At 35.0% G+C, this 24029-nt stretch overlaps 1 protein-coding gene across 1 annotated transcript in view; it reads right to left on the bottom strand.

The window, feature by feature from the left end:
• Nucleotides 1-824: 824 nt before the first annotated feature.
• The window catches only part of UBXN7 (UBX domain protein 7), a 58984-nt gene continuing 35779 nt past the window's right edge, over nucleotides 825-24029 (bottom strand). Inside the window, exons 5-11 of the mRNA XM_045850903.1 lie at nucleotides 23255-23367; nucleotides 21133-21279; nucleotides 19767-19857; nucleotides 18991-19118; nucleotides 10527-10920; nucleotides 10318-10397; nucleotides 825-9059 (exon numbers count right to left, since the gene is read on the bottom strand). Of these exons, the coding sequence (XP_045706859.1) occupies nucleotides 8898-9059; nucleotides 10318-10397; nucleotides 10527-10920; nucleotides 18991-19118; nucleotides 19767-19857; nucleotides 21133-21279; nucleotides 23255-23367 (1115 nt within the window). The 3' untranslated portion in view covers nucleotides 825-8897. The remainder of the gene's footprint in view (nucleotides 9060-10317; nucleotides 10398-10526; nucleotides 10921-18990; nucleotides 19119-19766; nucleotides 19858-21132; nucleotides 21280-23254; nucleotides 23368-24029) is intronic.

Genomic DNA, 24029 nt, shown 5'->3' on the forward strand with positions numbered 1-24029 from the left:
TATTTAAAACAAAATTCTCTACTGGATCCTTTCCTAGTGTTGTTTTTTCCCCCCACAGTATTGGAATCGTATCTGTATTTTTTCACTTGCTAATTGTATTTCTAACTAAAAAGAAAGTTCCCAGAGGGCAGGGGCTGTGTCTGTTTTATTCATCACATCTCTATCATTTGGCACACAGTGAGGCTAGTTAAGGCTAAGGATAGGTATTCTGTTGCTGGGGGAATGGAAAGGGTGCCCTCTCAGCCCAATTTAGGCAGGATACCACCCCATGACCAGTCCCCGTGGCCAGGGGACAGGTCTTGAAAGAAGATGGTAAGACCCACGAGGGCATGTTGCTGAAGCATGGAGATGAGGAAGTCCCACCAGAGGAAGAGCAGTGGCACAAACTGGTCTGGGGGGACTGTGAGCTAGACACCAATCCCAACTTCTTTTACACAATTTAACCCTCTCCTGGTTTTTCTCCCACTACTTTAATCATTACTGTTTTCCTTCACTTCCTTGAGCCAAGTCCTTATTGTTGATTTGAAAAACTAGACACCTGAATTGTCCAAATGTAGAATCTTACTTTCCTAACAAGGCTAGCAAACCCAATGATTTCATGACAATGCAAACAACATTTATAGAGAGCTCTTACCATAAATGTCCAACATACTACTAAGAGCAGAAAAGCTAGTGTCTAGCAGACACTACCCTTGACAAAGGGACTACGAGCTAACTTATGCCAATGCGACTGTCTTAAACGTGAGAATATGAGGTAAGATTTTGAAACCTGATTTGTATTAATAAAATATCCAGATTCGTCTCACAAAAATACAAAAAACTAATACTGAAAAGTTTTTATTTTATTTCCAAGATCAAATATTACAACAGGAAATTTACATGTATTTATAAAAAATGCAGCAGTTGAATTTATAGATCATAGGTTTCCTTGAGTTTGGTCCCTCTCTCAGCACAGTGAGCTGATGTCTTCAAAAGATTTAGCGTCCCATTCCCCTCCTTCCCCCACCCCATTTGTCCCACCCCCTCTCCAGGTCAAGTTGCAGTATCAATATAAAGCAACTGGTTACAACACAGCAAGGATATTCGCAATTTGGTGCAGCCAAAACCAGAGGATCACCAACCAAGAGAAAGATCCTTATTTTAGAGATTCACCTATAGACTATGTGTATCTATAGATATATCCCACCCAGTTATCTAAGATTTCCCTGGTTTTAGAGCAAGTGGACGTTCCATTGAGTCTTAGCCAGCAGCTACAGCTCTGCATTATTTCATGGCATGTTTTTCTCCTCCTACAAGTTTAGATTTTCTATGGCCTCCTCTGTGTGTCTTCAAATTTAAGGCTTTCCCTAGCACCCTTATTATCACTTACTAGATATACAGGAGGGTCTCTAGTTTGTCTTGAACAAAAAAATTAGTGAATGATCCAGCCCCTTACTCACTGGTCCCAAAGCCTTCTTCCCATTTTTGAGAAGAGCTGCAGAAATAAATGGTATCTCCTAGCAGCGTGGGATTAAAAGCCCAGAAAACTGAGAACTACATGTGCATTTTAGGGAGCACTTGCCAGAAACACTACAATAGCACTATCTCTGTCCATTATCTTATTGGATTCAATTAACAAAGTTATGCTACAGATTAATTTAGAGCCGTTCTGCATTCAGAATGCAAAACTCACTAAGACCACCACTTTGTCCAGAATGAGTTGAGTACACAAACATCCCAGGGAATCTTTAAATACTGTTAGGAACTGCTTGAGAAACACTTTAAAGCAAATACCCCAAGCTGACTTCACTCAAGTCCCAACCCACCCCCATCCCTATCCCCAAATAAATTTCATTCCTTGATTAACCTTTCTCAGTAAGATGGGAAGTGAGGTTTGAAAAATGTTTAAAAAACACAACTAGTGAAGTCATGCCAGAATCAGACACCCCAGATGATTTAAAATGCATTGTTCAAACTGAACTCATACAAAGCATGCACAGAGCCTACAAACACTCCTGAGTTTCCATGGAACAGTCAATACCTCCTCAAAAACAGACTTTTGTTTCCTAAAGGGTAAAAAAACAAAAACAAAAACCAGATGCTTAAAAATTGTTAACAATCAATCAAAAGGAAAACCATCCTAAGATTCTTACACGAGTAAATAAAATTTTGTCTAACAGATTCATACCAAAGCTTGGATGGAAACTCCTCGAAGTCTAAGAATCATGTTAGCATAAACTGGTGCTCATCTCTCTAAACCTAAGACTAGCAGGTCATCGCACAGACTTACTGCTTCCCAGCAGGATTTTAAATTGCCTCTCCCAACCAAAGGGACAAACCCAGGAAAGCAACAAGGCCCAAGTCCCAAAATGGGTAAGATAAATGGCTCCTACTATAAGGTCACTACTCATTAACTAAAAAGTGGAGGTCACACACTACTTTCATTCTAATCAGTAGGTAAAATGAGATTTTCTGGTGGCAGTGGTCACTCCATGTGAGGTTTAACTTACAGGGAAACAAATTATCAAAGTGGTAAAAGCATGTAATTAGTGTCAAAAACCTATTTATGTTTTGAATCACACCATTTAATTTATTGATAGTTTCCATTATTAAGAACACAGAAGCTTTGAGAAAACATACTATAAAACGATTTTGTTAAACAGCAACATATCCAACCGAGCACCAACATTTCAATGTCATTAACTTGAAATAGATCCTGGTGACACATACTCTAAAGCCAGCATCTGTGACAGGGAAAAAAAGCAGAATGGCAGGGAATGGTTCCAGATCAAGAATCTCTCCCTTATCAGTCAAGATGCCCATACTGAATCTATTTTAATAAAGCAAACAAAAAGATTTTAAGGAAGGGATAATTCAATTTCAGGTCAGGATTTATCTAATGATTTGAAATGTCTCCATTTACCACCTCTAATAAATGAATGATTCATGATAGCTCAGTTACATTAATAACTACTTTTAATGAAGATAAAATTTTAATGTTCACTTCAGCTTCGCTTGACTATTATTTGAAAACCTAAGTGACCATATAAGGGATATAAAAATCTTAGGGCATTTCGATCTCTGCAGAGGAAATATCATTAAGCAAACAACAAAACCTTGCTCTCTGTTGCAAAAGAATTAAGTACAGGCAACTTCCCATATTACTAGATTAATATATGACTGTTCTTAGGCAAAATACTACCATTAGTATTTGTATCTCTAATCCTGCAAGTAAATGTGGTTATCTTTTTAAAATATTTTACAGAAATGCTAAATTGTTTGATTAGTGTAGTTTATATTGGATTATCCAACTCTACTTTCAGATCATATGGCAAAGAAAGGCCTGTACCAAAAATCAGGTTTATGAAAATGACTGAGGTCCTAAGCAGTACGAGAGCTCTCTGTAGGCCAAAAATGGGGTAGGGGATTCATGGAGCTAGCCATTCTATATTTGGAATAAAAGAACTCCTAAGTAGAGAGAAAATGAGCTATAAAAATTATGTTTGCCTCAAATTCTTCCTTTGTATATTCATTTAAAAAAAAATTTTAAATGTTACATATTAAAACTTAGAAATGAATTTCTTAAATATAGCCAATTTCATTAAAACTATGACTCATTTTCAAAGAATAGATTAAAAGATTTTCTATTAAGGGTCCCATATCATTATGTCCAATAACTGGAACCACAAGTTCACCTCAATGGGAAAACTACCAAGGTCATATCTCTATGAAAAATACTCTTTGATTCTAAGCTGCCTCTCTAGCAGGACTGACACACAGATGAGTCAAAGACCAAAATAAACATCATTAAAAATACCAAATTTCTCATAACAGGAGAAATCAACATATTAGCTTGTTATTCTCTGTTGGTTATTTGCAGTACAAAAGAACATTCTTGCCACTATTCTAAAATGTGTACAGTGTAATTAAGTTTTATGGCAAGACAATAACTGAAGTGCTAAGCAAGGCAAATCAATAAAGTTGAATATTCATAGTACATAGCTGTCTTTAAGTAGCCTTTTCATCAAGGCTTATAGTTTTGGAAAATTGCCATGTTCATCAGAGGGTTGATTCTTTCACTCTTATTTACTTTTACAACATTAGTTATTCATCAATCTGCATCCTATGATTTACTATTAACCAGTTAAATAATAAGGAGGGTGAGAAAGAGAGATTGATATAATGGACAACACTCTATAAGAAGTATTTTTAAAAATCAGCTTAACTGACTTTGTTTCTGCCAAACAAAGTCATTTCTGCCAAAAGTAAGTAAATTTTACAAGTCACACAAATCAATTTCCTAACAATTGCTCAGTACAGTGCTTTGTTTAAGCACACAGGTAAAATAAAATTTAACTCTGGTGTCAGTAAAATATTTGGTTCTCCTTAATTACATTTTATTCATCCTCAACAATGATTAGGAATACTACATTAAGTTTTTTAAATTAATGAATTGTGTTTAAAAGATCTGTAAATATTATCCTTTCTTTTTTGGAGACTTCAGTCAAGTGAGGTTAGTTACTGGGCAAATGAAACCTGGACAGAGAAAAAGCAAAGGAACTGATCAGGAAGCACACTTTTAATTAGCTTAGAGATAATATATAATAAAGAAGAGAGACTAGAAACATCAAATTTGAGTGGAATGGGCCTCAGAGATAATTTAATTCAGAAGTCTACAATTTGTGGGTTCTACATGGGGTCTGCAATTCCATATGCACATTTACATTTTCTCCATCTATAAAATTAATGATATTAATTCTTATTTCACAGTTCCCCACGCCTGCCAAATTTTAAAATCACAAGTCCTTTTACTTGAACAAACAGAACTTTTGATCTAGTCCAGTTCACTGTTAACTAGTAGCAGAGCTGTTACCCAAGTCTGCTTATACCTACACAGTGCCCCTTCTGAATATCATATATAATATACATTTAATTTGTACTTGGGTAGAGAAATTAAATCTTTCCTTCACTTTTCAGTTGCTAGTGGCTCCCTCTAGTATTTTCCTAAGTGTCCAGTGAGATTTCTGCTAGCTAAAATCTTTAGTCCTGGGATCAGTAATTCTTTCCTATTTGGGTATTGGGTATGCCTTACTGATAAATGTAATGCCCTAAGTAGTTACAAAAGTTGGAACTAAAGAATACAGGTGAGTCAAAAGAAAATTTGAGCTACAGTATTTGCCACTTTTCAGCTTCCTATTTTTGTGAAGAATGTCCTAACTGAAGAAGTATACACTAGTCTTTCTCCTTCCGGCGTGTCTATTGTAATTACAGTTGAGCCCCAGAATGGTTAGGCATTTACCTGTTCTCCCACGACCTCATGTGTATGTGTCTCTCCCACTGGATGACACAGAAAGGAACTAGACGTTAGATTTCAAGATGTTTGATTAAGGACTCAATAAATAACTGATTTATATAGTCAAGGAGAGAAAATTTTATATATTTAAAAACATATACATAAAAGGGTTCAATAATTTGGTATGGGTGGGATACAGAAAAGATAACTGTATCTGTTCTGAAAAGTGTTTTAAGAAAGATATCATTTTTATCCTTTCTACTTATTCTTGGCAAATAATGCCACATAGTTATTTTCCTTTCACATTTCTATCAGTCCATAATTTCAAGAAAAGAATAATTAGCCCCTCAAAATAATGTTGTAAATAAGAATTTATAGGCATAGCACATATCCCACAAGCTTTAGAGAAACATAACCAAATGATACTTTACAGAGCCAAAAACAGGAAGACAACTTTTTGGGCTGATCCCCCTACTGTAGGAGACAACAGCATGTGAGTGAAAAGAACATGGACTCTCAAAATGCCAATTTTGATTCTGCTACTTACTGGCTGTGACACCCTGAACAAGTTCTCTGAACTTCAATTCTTTCTTATCTATAAAATGGGGAAAATAAGAATTTTGTGGAGTTCTAAGAAAGATTAAAGGAGAAAATGCACGTCAGGTACCTAGCACATGCTAGTTATTCAAAATTAGTTCCCTGTTCTTCCCTCATTAGCCTTTGTTCTCTTTTCTGGTTCCTTCCTAAATCAATTTCAACAGAGGTTTCCTGTTGCTTTTTTCTCCACTAGTTTTCATTTTGTCTTCTTTTATTTGTGTTGTTACTTACTCTCAAAATCTTGTTCTTTCCCTCCCTTTTATAATCTTTCAAGCTGTTTCCATACCTACAAGGAATGACTGTTTTAAACTATTTTTTCATTACCTTACTAACCTCATTTAATCTATTCAATAAAACTTATCTTCCAAGAGCAAAGCAATTTGCAGAGGAAATAAGACAAACAAGAGGAAGTATATATACTCCCTAAGTGAATTAAATTCTTGAGTAAAGTAATATTCCTTATTCGCTTTTCCCATGTACAATCCATAATCCTTCCCTCCCATGGACCTCTGTATCAAACCCAGGATAATTACACTCCTGCCTCAAAATAAAATCCTCTACATCTTCTTGCACTCTAAACACCCCAGCTGTATCGAAGTTGAGTCAGTATCTCATGTTTTATCTCTTTAATATGTTTACTTAAATCACTTCATATATATACTTGGTCATCTCATAGCTGAAAAAGTCACTTTGGTTTCTCATAAATGGATATGCCAGGGCTGAGCTTATCCAAAGAACTATATCCTATTATTAATGAACATGTTGCCTCACGTTGTCTAGACATGTTTTATAGAGACACTAATAAGTAAAAGAATAAAACAGAGTCCTATAAAGAAAGTTCTAGACTTCACATTTTTGACAGATTTGGGCTTTAGCTGTGACTTGACTTTGCTGAGTAGAGATGGGTGCCATCACAGCACCAAAACTACGCATAGCCTCACTTCTTACCCTGTACCTCCCTGAATTTTAGATTCTGACCTTGTTTACTACATTTTTTTTTACCCTCTAATGCATCTTCGACAGTATACAGCTCTATTCCTTAGATAGTAAGTCTATTACCCAAGTTCAGAGATACAACTGAGGAATTAACATGAAAACCATATTTCCTCAATAATTCAGAAGCTGCTAGTTAGCCTGAAGAGCCTATATTACTCAATCACCAATCTAAAGAGAGAACTTTGACTCAAGATATAAATGAAATTGTAATTATATAAATATATTTATAAATATTTATACAATTATATACTTATACATAAGCACTTACACAGACTTAGAAAAAATGTAAGAACGTTAATCCAAAAGGACTCACTGAAGAATAAACAGAATTTTCCATGATTTCCTTGAGGAGAAATATTACTTGTTCTTTAGGGAGAGTCCCTCAAGAGTCAACCATTAGAAACCATATTCTTTAATTGAGTACTAGCAACATATAAGCATCTTTTTAAAAAATCCCTTAGTTACCAATTGAGTGACCTTAAAATAGATGGGAACCTTAGGTTCTCTGAGCAATAGCAATTTATGTTCCTCAAGTAGCTGAATCAATCTAAATCCCCAATTGATGAAATAGGTCTACTTTATATTACCGTTTTACAGCAAATTAAAGACCTGATTTTGCCACCAGAATCACCACTACCCCTTCAGAAGACTCTACTCAAAGCTCAATAAGAGCTGAGCATACAGTAAAGCTGGTAAGTCAAATAGTGTCACATAGATTCAAGATGGCACCTTCCAAACAATACTGAAAAGAGCTTTCACTGACTACAATTTGAAAAAACCCATACCTTAAGGCTACTGGCAATCTTCCCCACCTCCTTTATTAAATGTTATCTTATGAATTGAATTTAAAGGTCTTCATCTTAGACAGGCTTTCAGTTTTGATACCTTTTGCAAGAAAAAGCATGAGGAATTAAGCTCATTTAGTCACCAGAGCCTTTTAGAGACTGTTCCAACCAGGGGTAAAAATGAACCATTATTTCTAACCAAAGGAACATGGTTAGCTACTCTCAGCTACATACTTTTCTTTGACCACCCCCACCCCCAGGACATACATTAAGTATGCCTAAAGCACATAGGACAATCCATAACCATAGCGGTTCCAACTACAAGCCATTGTATTGCATGATTATTGAATAGCTGCCTTCTTTTAGATCACTTGGGGACCCAAACAATGGAACGGCCAAAGGAACTAATATGCTGTACTAGCAAAAACAGCAAGCACCTTCCTATCCCAGTTACCACAATATGCTCACTAAAAATCCATTCTGGGACTAGCAGGATCAATATAATTTATAGAGTAATAACGAAGGAAGCTGTCTCAGGCTAGGATACTAAAAGCCATTCCATACTACTCACCCAACATTTAACACTCATTCTGCCAATAACACATCTCATGGAAATAATTCTAGTGGGGAGGATGGGAATCCTTTCAAAATTTTTTTAAAAATATGATGAATAATAATTATAAGGGATGCTTTTTCCATGTAAACAAAAGCCTGGTATTTTGTTACATGATATTTCTTACAAGAACAATAAAACAAAACAAAACACATGTTAAAGAATTTCTTCCCCCTACTAAAAATGGGGCTTACAAAAAACAGAGGTTGTTCTTATTCTGAATCTAGCCTTTCCTTTACCAAAGAAGTCTGAGGATTAACATTATCATTTGATCCCCTAAAAGTGCCGTGCAAGAGACCACTTATTGGAACACATATTTCCTGCTGCCAGTACTGGGAGGTCTTATCCTTACATTTCCATTTGGTCACCAGATTACATAAGAAAGAAAGAAAAACAAACAAACAAAACAAAGAAAAATAGGAAAAAGACAAAAATGGGAGAGGAGAGAAAAAAAGGTGGTAGAAGGTGAAAGAGACTGATTATAGGAGAGAGCAAGGAATAAAAGAGAAGGCAGGTGACTTGCTTGCCCAACTGTGGCTCTATGGTCCTATGAGCCAAAACGCATACTCAGTGACTTGGTATCTCACAGGAAAAGGGAAAAAAGGGGTAAGCTGAGAGAGGTCAGGCCATGATGTTAATTTCTTTCCTGTACAAAGACAGTCTCTTGAGGACAAAGGCCTGCCTCTTGTAATGTAATGTCATAGTCCAGATGAGAGAGTTTCCTTCGAGGGAAGTTGGTGAGGAGTTCGAAACGTTCATTTGGATATCCTTTAGACTGGACATGCTTCACCAAAGCCTATGAAAAACAAAAGAAAGTCAAGGCTGTTAGATGGAAACAGAAAAAGCATATTAAAAAATTACATATATAAATATTCATCTTAATCATATTAGATAAGATAATGAAATTACTCTTTCAGATAACCAAAGCTTACCCTTTTGGAAGGGCCAACATAACCCTTGGGATGGGGAGATAATAAATACACCTGTATCCAATAATTTAGGGCCATTAAGTGTCACGGAAATATACAGGGTTATTACTGTTTCCTCAATAATCAAACGCACTATCTATTTATAAAATTATTGTCCTCGATTTGAAACATCTGATCAGTTTTCCCTTCTTTCATTCTACCTATAGCCAATTTTGCCATCTGTGCACTAAATCCCTTCTTGCCTTCTCAGAAACCATGCTACTACAGAACGTCTCTGCTTCTATAGGTATCTTCAATGTCTCCCTCTCTGCAAGCCTTCCCATCAGACTTAAACATGATCAGTCTCTCCTTCAATCACTTTTCTCCCTCTGATTACTTCTCACCCACCTCTAGCTTCACAACCAAACTTCTCAAAAAAGTGGTCTGTATTTGCTCCATCCATTGTCTCATCTCACATTCCCTTCCAAACACTAGACTTGGGAGATAGTTTGGGTATCAGCACCAGCAGCCAGATCTCACTTCAAAAATCAGACTCTCTAGCCAGAGAAAATGGCCACGTATAAACACCTGACCCAAGGGGAATTCATTTATAGGCTAAACTAAGTTAGAATCATTCTCTTTTCTAAGAGTTCAAAAAGACAAAGGAAAGGCCCAATCAGCTGTAGACTTTAGAGGGAAAGGTCCTCAGCATCACTATGATGATGAACAAACAAAAGCCACCAGTATAACGAAAGAAAACTGGTGTGAAGCAGAGAATTACAAGAGGGAAACTAAACAAACCCCATGACAGAAAAACACAGATTTTTATTGGTTCGTAACCATTTTGCAGTTCCAGTTACCAGGGAAGTCAGAAGCCCCACTATAGCCTTCACTCCCCATTTCTGGTTAAGAATTTCAGTTGTTAAATGAAATGCAGCCATGAAATAAAAAAGCCCTGATTGGAACAGACCCCATGTGACTTGACTAAGATAATTCAGGAAGGAAATATATTAATTAAAATTAAAATTAACCTCCCAGTTAAAGGCCAGAATGAATGCCTAATACTTATTTCAATGAATCAAGCCAATTATACCAATTAATTAGTTTCGCTCCTTCAAGCAAGCATTTCCAATTAGATATACTTACTAGCAATTTAGCTTGCTCTGGAAGAGTGATCTGTTCCCTTTTTCCATCTGGATACCGCAACATCAGCTGTGCTTTTGGTCCTAGGGTAACAAAACAAAACAAAACAAACAAAAAAAGAGACTTAGGATAAAGGACTAATTTAAACAAATAAATACATCCCTTCAGTAATATTCAAGTTTCAAGTAAAGTAAGTCTAGAACATAACTCACCATTCATATCTGTCCCCTCTACAATTCCATCTGATTTTTCAGGTGACATCTCCAATATTTCTGAATCCATGGCTGGTAATCCTTGGTGGTTTGTGGTTGTTCCAGGCTCAGTTCTGGCTGGGGGCTCAGTCAGCAGCCTTCTGTTCTCCTCTTTTCTATGCCCCAAATCTTTGTGGGGAGACTTTCTAGACTTGGCAAGATTCTCTATTTCCTCCTCTTCATCAGAGCCACAAACAGATATGAATTCCTCACTACCAGAAAAAAGTTCAGATTCAGATTCTTCATCTGAGCGGCTATCCTGTTTTGCCTGTGATGAATCAAAATGTGTCTCTTGCAAGGAGGCTCTGATGGCAGCTTCCAGCTGGCTATCTTCACTTGCATCTATAAGGCTCTCCTGCAAGACGCAGTCATAAAACATGGGTAGAAAGAAAAAGAAAATAGTTAAACCAAAAAATAGATAGCCAAGTCAAACAGGGCATAAGAAATATGACAGTCAGCTTGCCAGTATTATTTTCTACTAAATGTTATCTCTTCTACTAAATTTTCAGCTAGCTGAGGGCAATGACTTTGTTTTACACAGCCAAATTGGAATGGATAGTTTAAAAACAAAAATAAAAACTGTCATACCACCCAGCATAATGATGTTGCAAACATGGGGGAGTTTTCTGCATCAAAATGAGTAAAATTAAGAAAACAATTTAGTGCCTGCATAGAAAAAGATAAGAATTAAGGTTTTATTTTAATTTTGTCAAGATTTTATTTATTTTAGAGAGGGGAACAGAAGGAGAAAGACAGGGAGAGAAACACTGATGTGTGAGAGATACATCGATAGATCGGTTGGCCTCTCACATTCCCCAAACTAGGAACCTGGCCTTCAACCCAGGTGTGTGCCCTGACTGGGAATAGAACCAGCAACCTTTGGATTCACAAGCTGGCATTCCATCCACTGAGCCACATCAGCTAGGGCTAAGGTTTTAAATATAAAACTAAAACATTAGCCTTTAAAATGACCATAGAAAGAGGCATGTCTACCTTCCTCACTGTTATATTCTTTAATTAGCACTGTTTGACACATAGATCAATAAATAACTCATTAATTGTAATTTTGCAAAAAAAATTCTAACAGATCTCTTTCAAAACACCATATAATAAATTTGGAAAAACAATGACTGTATTTGTCCAAGCTTAATTACAGTAAGATTTTCATTGTGATCATGAGAAAGGCAAATTTAATAGTTTCTCTTTTGATAAAGTTCTTTAAAAAAATATTTTACTTATTTATTTTTAGATAGAGGGGAAGGGAGGGAGAAGAGAGGGAGAAAAACACCAATGTGTGGTTGCTTCTCGTGTGCCCCCCACTAGGGACCTGGCCTGCAACCCAGGCATGTGCAACCCAGACTGGAAATTGAAGCAGCGACCCTTTGGTTTGCAGGCTGGCACTGAATCCACTAAGCCACACCAGCCAGGGCCCTTTTGATAAAGTTCTAATGTCACAGATTTCACTAGACTTATCAATCACAATATATGGGCTGTTTGCCAAAGCAATCTTGAAAATGAAGAACAAAACTGAAAGTGTCACACTCCCTGATTTCAAACTGTTTTACAAAGCTATAGTAATTAAACAGTATGTACTGGCATAAAAACAGACACACAGAACAATGGAACAGAATTGAAATCCCAGAAATAAACCCATGCCTATATAGTCAATTAAACTATAACAACGGAGGTAAGAATATACTAGTGGGGAAAAGACAGTCTCTTCAATAAATGGTGTGGGGAAAATTGGATATCCACATGCAAGAAAACAAAACTACATTACTTTCTTGCACCATGTACAACAATAAACTCAAAATGGACTAAAAACTTAAACATAGGACCTGATACATTTAATAAGGGGTAATATCCAAAATATATGAAGAACTCACATACAACTCAACATCAAAAATACAAATAATCCAATTAAAAAATGAGCAAAAGACCTGAATAGGCAGACATCTCTCCAGAGAAGACACACAGATAGCCAACAAACAAAAAAAGATGCTCAGCATCACTAATCATCGAATTACAAATTGAAACCACAGAGATACCAACTCACACCTGTCAGAATGGCTTCATCAAAAAGACAATAAAGAACAAGTGTTGGGAAGGATGTGGAGAAAAGGGAACCTTGGTGCCTGTTGGCAGTATTATGAACTAGTGCAACTACTGTGAAAAACAGTCTGGCAGTTTGTTAAAAAAATTAAAAATAGAACTACTATGTGATCCAGCAACTCAACTTCTGGGTATTCATCCAAAAAGAAAAAAGAAAAACACTAATTTGAAAAGATATATGCACCCTATATTCACTATAGCATTGCTTATAATAGCCAAGATATGAAGCAACCTATGTGTCCACCAATAGATGAATGGATAAAGAAACTGTGGTATATACACACAATGGAATACTTAGCCATAACAAAGAATAAAACCTGGGTTTTTTCTGTGAATGGATGGACCCAGAAAGTATTATGCTGAGTAAAATAAGTCAGTATAAGACAAATGGCATATGATTTCACTTATATGTGGAATCGTAGACACAAATTCACACATACAGAGAACAAACTGACAGCTGCCAGAGGGGAATTGGGTAAAGTGCTGGGCAAAAATTAAGAAGTAACAAACTCCCACTTATAAAGGAAGTCATAGGTATGTGATATATAGCATAGGGAATACAATCAGGAATATTGTAATAACTGTACATGGTGACAGTTACTAGATTTACTGTGGTGATCACTTCATAATGTATATAAATGTTAAATTAGTATATTGTAAACCTGAAACTAGTAACACATGTCAACTATAATTTTAAAATTGAAAAATAATAAAATAAAAACTAAACTTAAAAAGAAGCACTGTTTGAGTGGAAATTTAGAGTCTAAGTCAAACAAAACCAAACAAAAAAACATCTGTAAGATAACCAAAAACACTAGATTTCTCATGACATTAAACAATTACTATTAATTTTTAAAGGGTATGTTAATGGTATTGCAATTGTGTTTTAAAAAAGAGCCTTGCCCTAGCTGGTGTAGCTCAGTTGGTTGGACCGTTGTCCCATGAATCGAAAGGTTGTGGGTTTGATTCCCAGTCTGGGCACGTACAAGAGGCAACCAACTGATGCTTCTTTCTCACGTTTTGTTCTCATCCTCTTTCTCCCTCCCTTCTCTTCTCTCTAAAAATCAATAAGCCTGTCCCCAGGGGAGGAAAAAATAGTAAGAAACTTAACGAGTCTTTGTCTACAGAGAACAGGCTGACAGCTGTCAGAGGAGAGGGGGCTTGGGAGTTTTGCAAAAAAGGTAAAGAGATTAGGCAAAACAACAACAACAACAACAAACTCATAGATACAGACAACAGTATGGTGATTACCAGGGAGAAAATAGGATAGGGTGAGGTAGAAGAGGGTAAACGGGGGATAAATAGTGATGGAAAGAGACTTGGGGTGGTGAACACAATATAAAGACCATGTATTATAGAACTGTATGCCTGAAACCTATATTAACCAATGTCATCTCAATAAATTTAATAATTAAAAATAAATAAAACTTTTACTTGAAGTTCTGAAAAAAAAAAAAAAAAAGACGCTTTGTCTTTTAAAGATACATGCCAAAGTATAATGAGTGACACAACAAATTTTGAGATTTGCTGCAAAATAATGTGAACAAGATGGAATAGAGGTAAAACAACACTGGCCACTTGCTGATAATTACTAAAATGAGTTAATGGATACATAGAGGATCAATAAATTCCTTGTAGTTTTGAATATCTCTAAAATTTTCCAAAATAAAAAGGTAAAAAATGTATGAGTTGCTAACAAAAATTAACAACAGAAACACTAAAAGAATCTCATTTTGGCTTTCACTATCTGCCAACACTACAGCAAGAAATAAAGGTTAATTTATATCACACGCACACACAGAGCACAAACATGTGACCTGCAATGGCTTAGGTGGACTGCAGGTTTGTAACAATGACACTGAACACAGCACATAGCTTGATTTTAAAGATTGTCACCATGGTAGACACTGTTGGCTTCCTAACCAATTATCCATTCTCCTGATTCCTTACAGAATCCTAATAATGTATATAAAAGAAAACATGTCAAGCTAAAATAACCCATTTATCAGTTTCTCTTGCAGCTACAAAAAAACTGTGGTACAGAACTAAAGCAGTACTTACAGAGAAAGTATAGAACTAAATGCCTATATTAGAAAAAAATGGTCTCAACTAATCCTTAAGTTTCTGTATTAAATAAAAAAGGACCCACACAGAATAACAAAATAAAATTAAACCCAACTACAAAGAGGGAAAAAGAAAAGATAGAAATCAATCAATGATGTAGAAAACAGAAGAAAAATCAATGAAACCAAAAGCTTTTAAATTAATAAAACTGACAGGCCTCTAGAGCCAAAGTGTCAGAAAAAAAGAAGCCACAAATTACTATATAACAGGATTGAGAGGTGACATCAGTACAGATACTACAAGGAATTACAAGGAAATACAATAAGCAAATTTAAGTTGATATATTCAGCCCCTCAGGTGAAGTGGACAAATCCTTACAAAGATACAACCTACCAAAGCTCACTCACTAAATTAGAGACAGATACCTGAGTAGTCCTATATACATTAATGAAATTGAATTTGTATTTTATAATGTCTCACAAAGAAAACTCTAGGCCTAGGTAGATTCACTGGTGAATGTCATCAAATATTAAGGAAGAAATAATGTCAATTCTGCACAAACTCTTCCAGAAAACATAACAAGAGGAAACACTTCCCAATTTATTGTGAGGCCACATTAACCCAATACCAAAACCAGACAAAGATTTAGAAGGAAAACAAACAAAAATACAAAAAAACTACAAATAAGTTCTCTCATGAACATAGTCACAAAAGTTCTTGACAGAATTTTAGCAAATCAAACTCAGTAATATATTAAAAAGTAATGCATCAGTTTTAACAGTAATGAAAAGGCAGGTTTAACATAAAAAAAAACACCCAATGGAATTCATTAAAAATAGTAAATTGTATGATTATCTCATAGATGTGGAAGACCATATGATAAAATCCCCTTACAATAAACTCAGCAAACTAGGAACAGAAGGAAACGTCTCCAACCTGATAAAGTGTATTGACAAGAAACATAGCTAGCATCAAATTTAATGGTAAAAGATAATACTTTCACCCCAGAAGCAAGGATGTCTAATATCGCACCACTTCTATTTAACTTTGTACTCAAGGTCCTAACTAAGAAAAAAATAAAAGGCAGGAGATTGGAAAGGAAGACATAAAATAAGTCTATTTATGGACAATATGACTGTTTATATAGAAAATTCAAAGGTATCTACAAAAAAGCAAGTAGAACTAGTGAGTTTAGCAAGATTGCTGGCTACAAGGTCAATATATAAAAACTACAAAATATGGCTGAGAAAAATTCAAGTCTAAAATAAATGAAATATAATATATGCCATGTTCACAGATGTAGGCTCAACATTGTCAGGATGTCATTTCTCTCAAAAATGATCCACTGAGTCAAAGCAATTCCAATCAGAGTTGTAGTAGCTTTCTTTGTAGAAAGTGACAAGCTGATTCTAAAACTTATATGCAAAGGACCTAAAAAAAAAGCTACAAATTTAGAGGACTTAACCATGAGATTTCAATACTTATAAAAAGCCACAGCAATCATTACGACAGTGAAATATTGGTGTGAAGGAAGATGTATGAATCAGTGGAAAAAATAGAGTCCATCAACCCATGCATACATGATCAATCTCTGACAAAGGTGCAAATGCAATTTAATGGGGAAAAAATAATGTCTCCACAAATGATGCTGGAACAATTGCATACCCATAGGCAAACAAACAAAAAAGCCACAACTAGACCCAACACCATATATAAAAATTAATTCAAAGAGGAACACTGACTTAAGAGCTAACACTATTAAAAAAAAAGATTAGATTTTTAAAAACACAGTATAAAAGTTGATAAATTGGACTTCATCAAAAATTTTTCATTTGCTCTTCAAAAGACACTTGTGAAATGACAAGCAAGCAACAGACTAGGAGAAAATATCTATAAACAATATATCCAAGAAAGGACTTATATCAGAATATAAAAAGAACCCATACAACTCAGTAAGAAGACATGCAATCCAAAAGAAAATGAGCCACAGATCTGAACAGTTGACCAAGAGAAACCAAAAAAACACAGGCAGATACCAACATCAAAATTTGTCAAATTTAAAATTACAAATGTGTTGTTTATTGCACAGTAATTATAAAACTATAAAAAAGTTAAATATAATAAACTTAAGGCTAATTTATCAAACACACACACACACACACACACACACACACACACACACACACACACACACCAGATATACTCATATGACATGTAATGGTTCAAACTGACTACAGATGATAACACTATGTACCAGGTAGGTTGATTTTAAAGAATGACACTATGATGGACACTGCTAATTTCCTATCTCTCATTCAGTCTTCTTGGTTTCCTTATTAACAGAACTTTAATTGTGTTTGTGGAAAAAAATGTGTCCAACTAAAGTAAGTAGAACTCTTATATGTGTTTATCTGTTTACCTTTGCAATAGAGGCACTAAATATTCCTACTTTTCCACACTTGGATATGATACCTAGGAATAGAGCATCTACCTGTGACCATGAGGACAACAGCAAATAGTAAGGATGGCAGGGAAAAAATAGAGAAGGAACCTGGTTTCTTGATGACATACACAAAATCAATCCCTAAACTGCTTGCCTCTAGAGTTCTAGATGAGAAAAGTAGATGTCTTCTTTAGGTCATTATTTGTTGATGTTTCTCTTACACAGTTGATGTCTTCTTTAAGTCATTATCTGTTGATGTTTCTCTTGCACAGCTGATCAAAATTTGTAATAATCAGAGAATTTAGTATAACAAGTGGAGTCTGAGATACCAGTTGCCCAAATCACCTCCATGTATTTGTCCATTTTTATGGTTACACTCTTTTCCACTAAGTGCCTTAATTTTTATAAGACACCTGGTAAGGTTGTAATCTCAATTTATGTTGAAATTCAGCAACTCACAAACTCAGGCTCTAGTTTTTGGCAATATCAATCTTATGACTGCAAAAGATAAGAGACTCTCTTAGGGCAATTATAGAAACTCTGGAGTTTGAATGCCTTAAGAAAGAATTCTACCTAAGTAAAACTTCTCTTAGCAATGAAGAAAAAAAAAAAAAAACAACAAAAAACAAAAAACCAACCAACAAACTGTCCATAGACAAAAGTGAAACGATGTTTTAGTTCTGCACTTTTTGTTCACTTAAATAAAACTGCTCTGAGTAATGACAGGAGGGGAGAAAATTCTATACCACTCCTTGGCAAGCACCCACAGCCTTTTCTTAAATGGCCACATTATTCTAGGTGATTACTTAAGTAACTCTTTCACCTCTGTATGATATGCACTGTTAAAGTCTTACCTTCTAAAACTAGTTTTATCCTCATTGCAAATCAAACCCTAACAGCTCCTATGAATAATGTGAAATTCTGGTGTCATTTAGATCTCTTTATTTGCAATTAATCTTGACACCAATTCAAACGGTTATGCCTAATATTAGCGTATTATAGAAATTAAGTACAAAAACAACCTCTGGGTGCCCTGGCTGGTGTGGCTCAGTTGGTTGAGCATTGTCCTGCAAACTGAAAGATCACCAGTTCAATTCCCAATCAGGGCCCGGGTTGTAGGCCAGGTCTCCATTTGGGGGCATGCGAGAAGCAACCAATCAATGTTTCTCTCCTTCTCTTTCTCCCTCCCTTCCCCTCTCTCTAAAAATAAATAAATAAAATTAAAAGAAAGGAGGGAGGAAGAAAGGGAGAAAGGAAGAGAGGAAGAGAAGAAGGAAGGAATGAAGGGAGGGAGTGAGGGAGGGAGCGAAGGAGAAGAAATAATCTCAGGGGGGGGGCCAGAGAGCCAGGCCCTAAAGCTATATAACTAGTAATAATGACCAACTATACCATGAAGAGTTTTCTAGCAAAATCCTATTTTTACTGCTATTTAGACCTGGATACCCCAGCAATACTGCCCTTGAAAGAGAGTCCTCCCTCTATCACTGGAGCTTGCCAAATCAGTTCTCCTCACTGCTACATATTCACATTGTTTACTTCTAAACCAAAATCTTAGGTTACATGCCTACACCCTAGCTGCAAGGGAGACTGGGAATATGAATCTTATGATTTCACTGAGAAGATAGAAGCCTCATGTGGGAAATTATCAAATTATAAAGAAGGCATCTAAGATGTTGTACAGCCACAAATTATAACTGTCCAATGCTTACATCATTAGCTTTACCTTCTTAGGTGCAAACATTTTGTACAAGATATCTACATTCAATTACACTTAATTGGCCATCATCGCTTCTTAGTCATACTTACTGAACGGGCACATTTTTTGGGCGGGCTACTAGAAAGTCCATCCAGTTGCCCATGTTCACCCAGAAATCCTGTCACTTGGTCCAAGAAAGAAGATACATCTAACTGGTGCCACTCTACTAGCTTCTGACCTAAAAATTAAAAACCAGAATATATAAATATAATGAAACCAATATACTTCAATATTCTCATTAAGTATTACTTTCAGTATTTACATGATTAAAATTTTGAGAACATATATCCCCACCCCTTATCAATTTAAGTTATATAACATTTTCATAATCTAAAGAATACATTAATTATAGCCAAGCTAAGATTCCCAGCCACCAAACAACTTCTTTATCTGCTGGTACCACTTACTGCCATTTAGAAAGAAGATTTAAAGCAAAAATTTTGATAAAACTCAACTCATTAATAATAAAACCAGCTCTACACTCTGTTCTCTGGTGGGATTACAGCTAGTACCAGAACAATCTTAATATTTTAATAATACAAAACCTAAGGGGATCCCTTATAATATAACAAGATGTAAGTTATTTTTTTTGAAAGAACAGAACTATACAAATATAAAATACTATCATCTCCCAAAATTGTCAGAAACAGACTCCCTAAAACATTTCAACAGATGTTTAAATGATTCTAAAGGGCATCAATAAAGCCTTCACCTAAATTATTACAAAGAATTCTGAAATAGGATCCAGACAAATATTAAAGATAATTATTTAGGCAACTGAAAAATAAGTCATAGGTCAAATGCTGTAAACTGATACAAATCTTACCTGTCCGTGGATCCAAGATGGAAACATAGGGGAAATCCCCTAGCTTATAAAACTGTATGTATCTCTGACCCTCCTCACTGTCATGATAAACCTGTTAAGTCATTGATATAAAAAAAAGTCATTCTCTAAAAAAAGTTCCAATTACATCCCTGCTATCCTACTATACATCAACAACAATTAATTCTCCAAATATACCTTTGGTATATGCTAGGATCTCATACCTACATTAAATAGAAAATGAAGGTCATCTGGTGTGAACTCCCTCAACTTCTTGCCCTTAGTTCCTCTGAAAAATTATGTATCAATCCATTTTTCCTCTGTTCCCAGTTCAGAAGAGATACTGCTCTTTCTGACCAAGTTAGTGTGCTTTCAGTTCAAGTTATCTGTCTACTTATGTCATTCCTGACCCTTATATTATACATCTTAATAAATCACAACATATTAAGATGATTATCTTGAGTGGCATAGAAGTTCAGTCAATAGTTGCAAAATAAAAGGTTATCATTCAGAAAAAAATAATACTGAATTTAGGCCTGTAAAACATGAATAAGTAAATTAATAACATTAACAGCATTTTATGGTGGGGAAAAAATTCATTCAAGACATTTCTATTTTTCATAAAATGAAAATTTGAGCAAGGTTATCTAATCTTAGCTTGATAATTCATATAAAAAGAAACTTGAGCCAGCATGACTAAAATGACAAGCCTAAGGACATATAGTTAAAAAGTATCAAACTCAAGCTAAAATCCAAGTCTTAGTCAAATGTTTTTCTATTACTGAGATCTACATTCACATATAATTCACTGTCAATTATAGTAGCCACTATAAGGTGTGCTGCTGAAGTACTTGGAATGTAGCTATTCTGAACTTAGTAAGTATATATGAACCAGATCTTGAAGACTTAACATATGAACAAAAAGATTGAGATATCCCATTAATATTTTATTAGTTTTATATTAGATATATTGATTTTAAAATATATTAAAATTAATTTCACTTGTTTCTTTTGACCCTTTTAAATGCAGTTACTAGAAAACTTTTAATTACATGTGTAGTTCACATTATATTCCTACTGAAATGTTCCAGTTTTACACTTTAACAAGATATTTAAGATCTTTTGAGATATAAGTATTAAATGGTTATATAGCTTGGTTCTTTTTTCTCTCTTCTCTTGGGAGTTCTTCATTGTTGCCCTAATTTTCATTTTTTCTTACTATTTTAGCCATTATGGGTGGTTTTACTTTTTCATATGCTATAATTTAACTCAGTTATTAATTTTTTTCCAGTTTATAGCTGAATTCCTCCTTCTCAACATCCCATACTACCAAAGTAAAATATTACTAAAACTGATTAACTCTCCTCACCTGCCAGAAAATGAAATGTTCCCGGATAATATTCTTCACAGCTTCATTGCTCCATACATCACGGTTGAGGCATTGGCATGCAAAGTCTTGTACATTTTGAATGTTTATCATCAGCCACTTATTCTGCATCTGGCCACATTCTTTGGCCTATAAGAGTAAAGTTACACAAAACTTGTCTGAAATAATTTCTACTTGGTAACTCATATGTTTCAGAGTTCAGAAACTGTCACTTTTTTCATTTAAATACTACGAAGTTTTTTTCCTCAAGTACAACATCTAGAGTTTTTGGTATCTATACATTATTTACATTAATTTGCTTGGGTATATATAATGATACTGTCCACTTTCAAGCATTTTTCAAATTTAAATAAACTGTTATTATTATAATGGCTGGATTTTTATTGTACATTTAAACACCTGAAAAAAAAATATACAAATTTTTAAGGTCAGTAAGTCATGTAATTCTATCACTTGTCTCTTTCAATCCCTACCCAAAAATATACCATCTTTTTTTCTTTTTCCCCTCCCCTACATACTCCATGTTCTTTTTAATAGATATAACCAGTGTGTTATATCTTGTTTTATTTTAACATCATATCTACCCACATTTCCAAATATCATATTCATCTCAATTATTAGGCATGTGCTATTTTATAAAATCATCCTAAACATTTCTGTAAAAGCTGCTGAGGGTATTTTCTCTTAGGGTTATTTTCCTAGGAGTGAATATTATCGAAATGATCTTTAAAAGACTCCCCAATTTATGGCACAAATATTAATGAGTGTGTACTTTTTGCTTAATAGTTCCTCATCACCATAAAAACCTAAAAATGTTGTTGAATACAAAAAGATTGGCAGAAAAGCAAATGAGCAAATGCTTCCTTAAACCTTTACATAGGAACAATGAAATGAAAGTCATAGGTTTGAGTAATTTTATCTTGGAATAATATTCTTTTCCATATCAGTTTGACAGAGGAAAATCTTAGGAATCAACTAACTCAGGTTAATAACAGTTGACGAATATACATCATTTTGGAAGTACTGGGCAATGTGAGACTATATTCTGCTTTAAGAAGGTTTACACAGCCTTAGAGATACTGTTTTCCTATTTTGTATAAATCTCCCAGAGAAAAACACTTTCTAATCTTCACTGTTGATTCCACAAGTTCCAAGTTCAAAACGGAAGTATCCCTGTATTGAGCCAGAAAGCTGTATTTAACTAGTCAAAAGTTTATTTTATTTTTTTAAAGATTTTATTTATTTACTTCTAGAGAGAGGGAAATGGGGGGAGAAACAGAGGGAGAGAAACATCAATGTGTGTGTGGCTGCCTCTCACTGGTCCCCAACAGGGGACCTGGCCAGCAACTCAGGTGTGTGCCCTAGACTGGGAATCTAAGGTGCAACCCCTCTTTGATTTGCAGGTCAACACTCAATCCACTGAGCCACACCAGACAGAGCTACATTTTTAGCTAACATATTTTTACTTGCCTTAAAGCAGGACTGTTGAAATTAACAAAGTATTATTAGTAATTAGGACTAAGTGCATGTAAAATTAAATGGCAACATATAAATATCAATTTCTTATGAAAACAGGAACTATTATGAAAATTGTTCTGATTCTTTCTGTACAATGTACTCCAGATTATGCCATTAATCATTTGACAAAGATTTAATGATGGTCATTGTGTGCCAAAAACTCTTCTACGTATTAAATGCAACAATAAATAAACAAAGTTCTTATGTTCACAGAACTTACAGGCTAAATGTTCCCTTGCCCAGGCCACATTGATTGTCTCTTATTTGCGCACCAACCGAGTATCAAACCTGCAACCTACGTATGTGTCCTGACTGGAGATCTAACCCGCTACATTTTGTTGTATGGGATAATGCTCCAACCAACTGAGCCATCTGGCCAGAGCAGAGATATTCTTTTAAAATACATTAGGAATCTCTAGAAAGGTGGGCAAAAGATACCTACAAACCTTTTAGGTATATATCATACTTGTAATTATGCCAATTCCCTATACAGTATGCTGAAAACATTTTTTCTTAGAAAGAAAAAAAATGGCACTGACAATGCAAAAGGATTCATGGTTAAGCCTTAGAATTTCCAACTACTTACTGTTTCAAAGCTGCCTTTATGCATCAAATCAATGGGTGGCCGGAATAGATCTGCAAGGGTAGTTAGTTTCTTATCTATGGCTCCTCCATTTCTTAATTCCTGTTCTTGCCGAACTGCAACACAGGAGGATGAGAAAGCTTCGATTAATCATAAAATAAAAGGCATAAATCTTGCAATATAAAAATTGCTAGTATCAACTGCAAGAATTGCTTAATCTCAAATGCAATATTAAATGCTGATTCTGAAAATAATACAAAGTGAATGAGTCTTAAGATTTGGTGGTGGCTTTCTGCCCAATGGTAAGGATAAAAGCAGAAATTTATATAGAGACGTAATCAAAATATTTCCTTCACATATTCAAAACTAACTTTTAGCATAAGAGAAAACTTTCAACTCCATTTATCTAGCTCTGAAGGTGATCCTAATTCACCTGTTGTTTCTAGCTATATTCCCAATCTTTAAAGTTGGCAGGGCATAGGATTCCGTGGAAGACTTGGGTCAGTTTGGATTCCCCTTCAACACTCAACAAAGTTACAAGACCTACTTGTGCTTCAATAAGCTCATTGTAAATTAACTACAAAATCAAACACGGTCCATGAGTTTCTCATATATTCTCTAAACATAACTGTTCTCTCCTTTAAAATTCCATTGTTAAACCAGTACTAATTCCTCTAAAGGGGTAAGGTCAAGATCCTCATTCTAACTTATTCCACAGAAAGATATAAACCCATTCTAAACAACTATAGCCAAAATATTAATACTGGGGGTGCTTTGA

Source organism: Phyllostomus hastatus, unplaced genomic scaffold (genome assembly GCF_019186645.2).
Source record: "Phyllostomus hastatus isolate PE091 unplaced genomic scaffold, TTU_PhHast_1.1 phas_contig_86, whole genome shotgun sequence".
In the NCBI taxonomy this organism is placed as follows: Eukaryota; Metazoa; Chordata; class Mammalia; order Chiroptera; family Phyllostomidae; genus Phyllostomus; species Phyllostomus hastatus.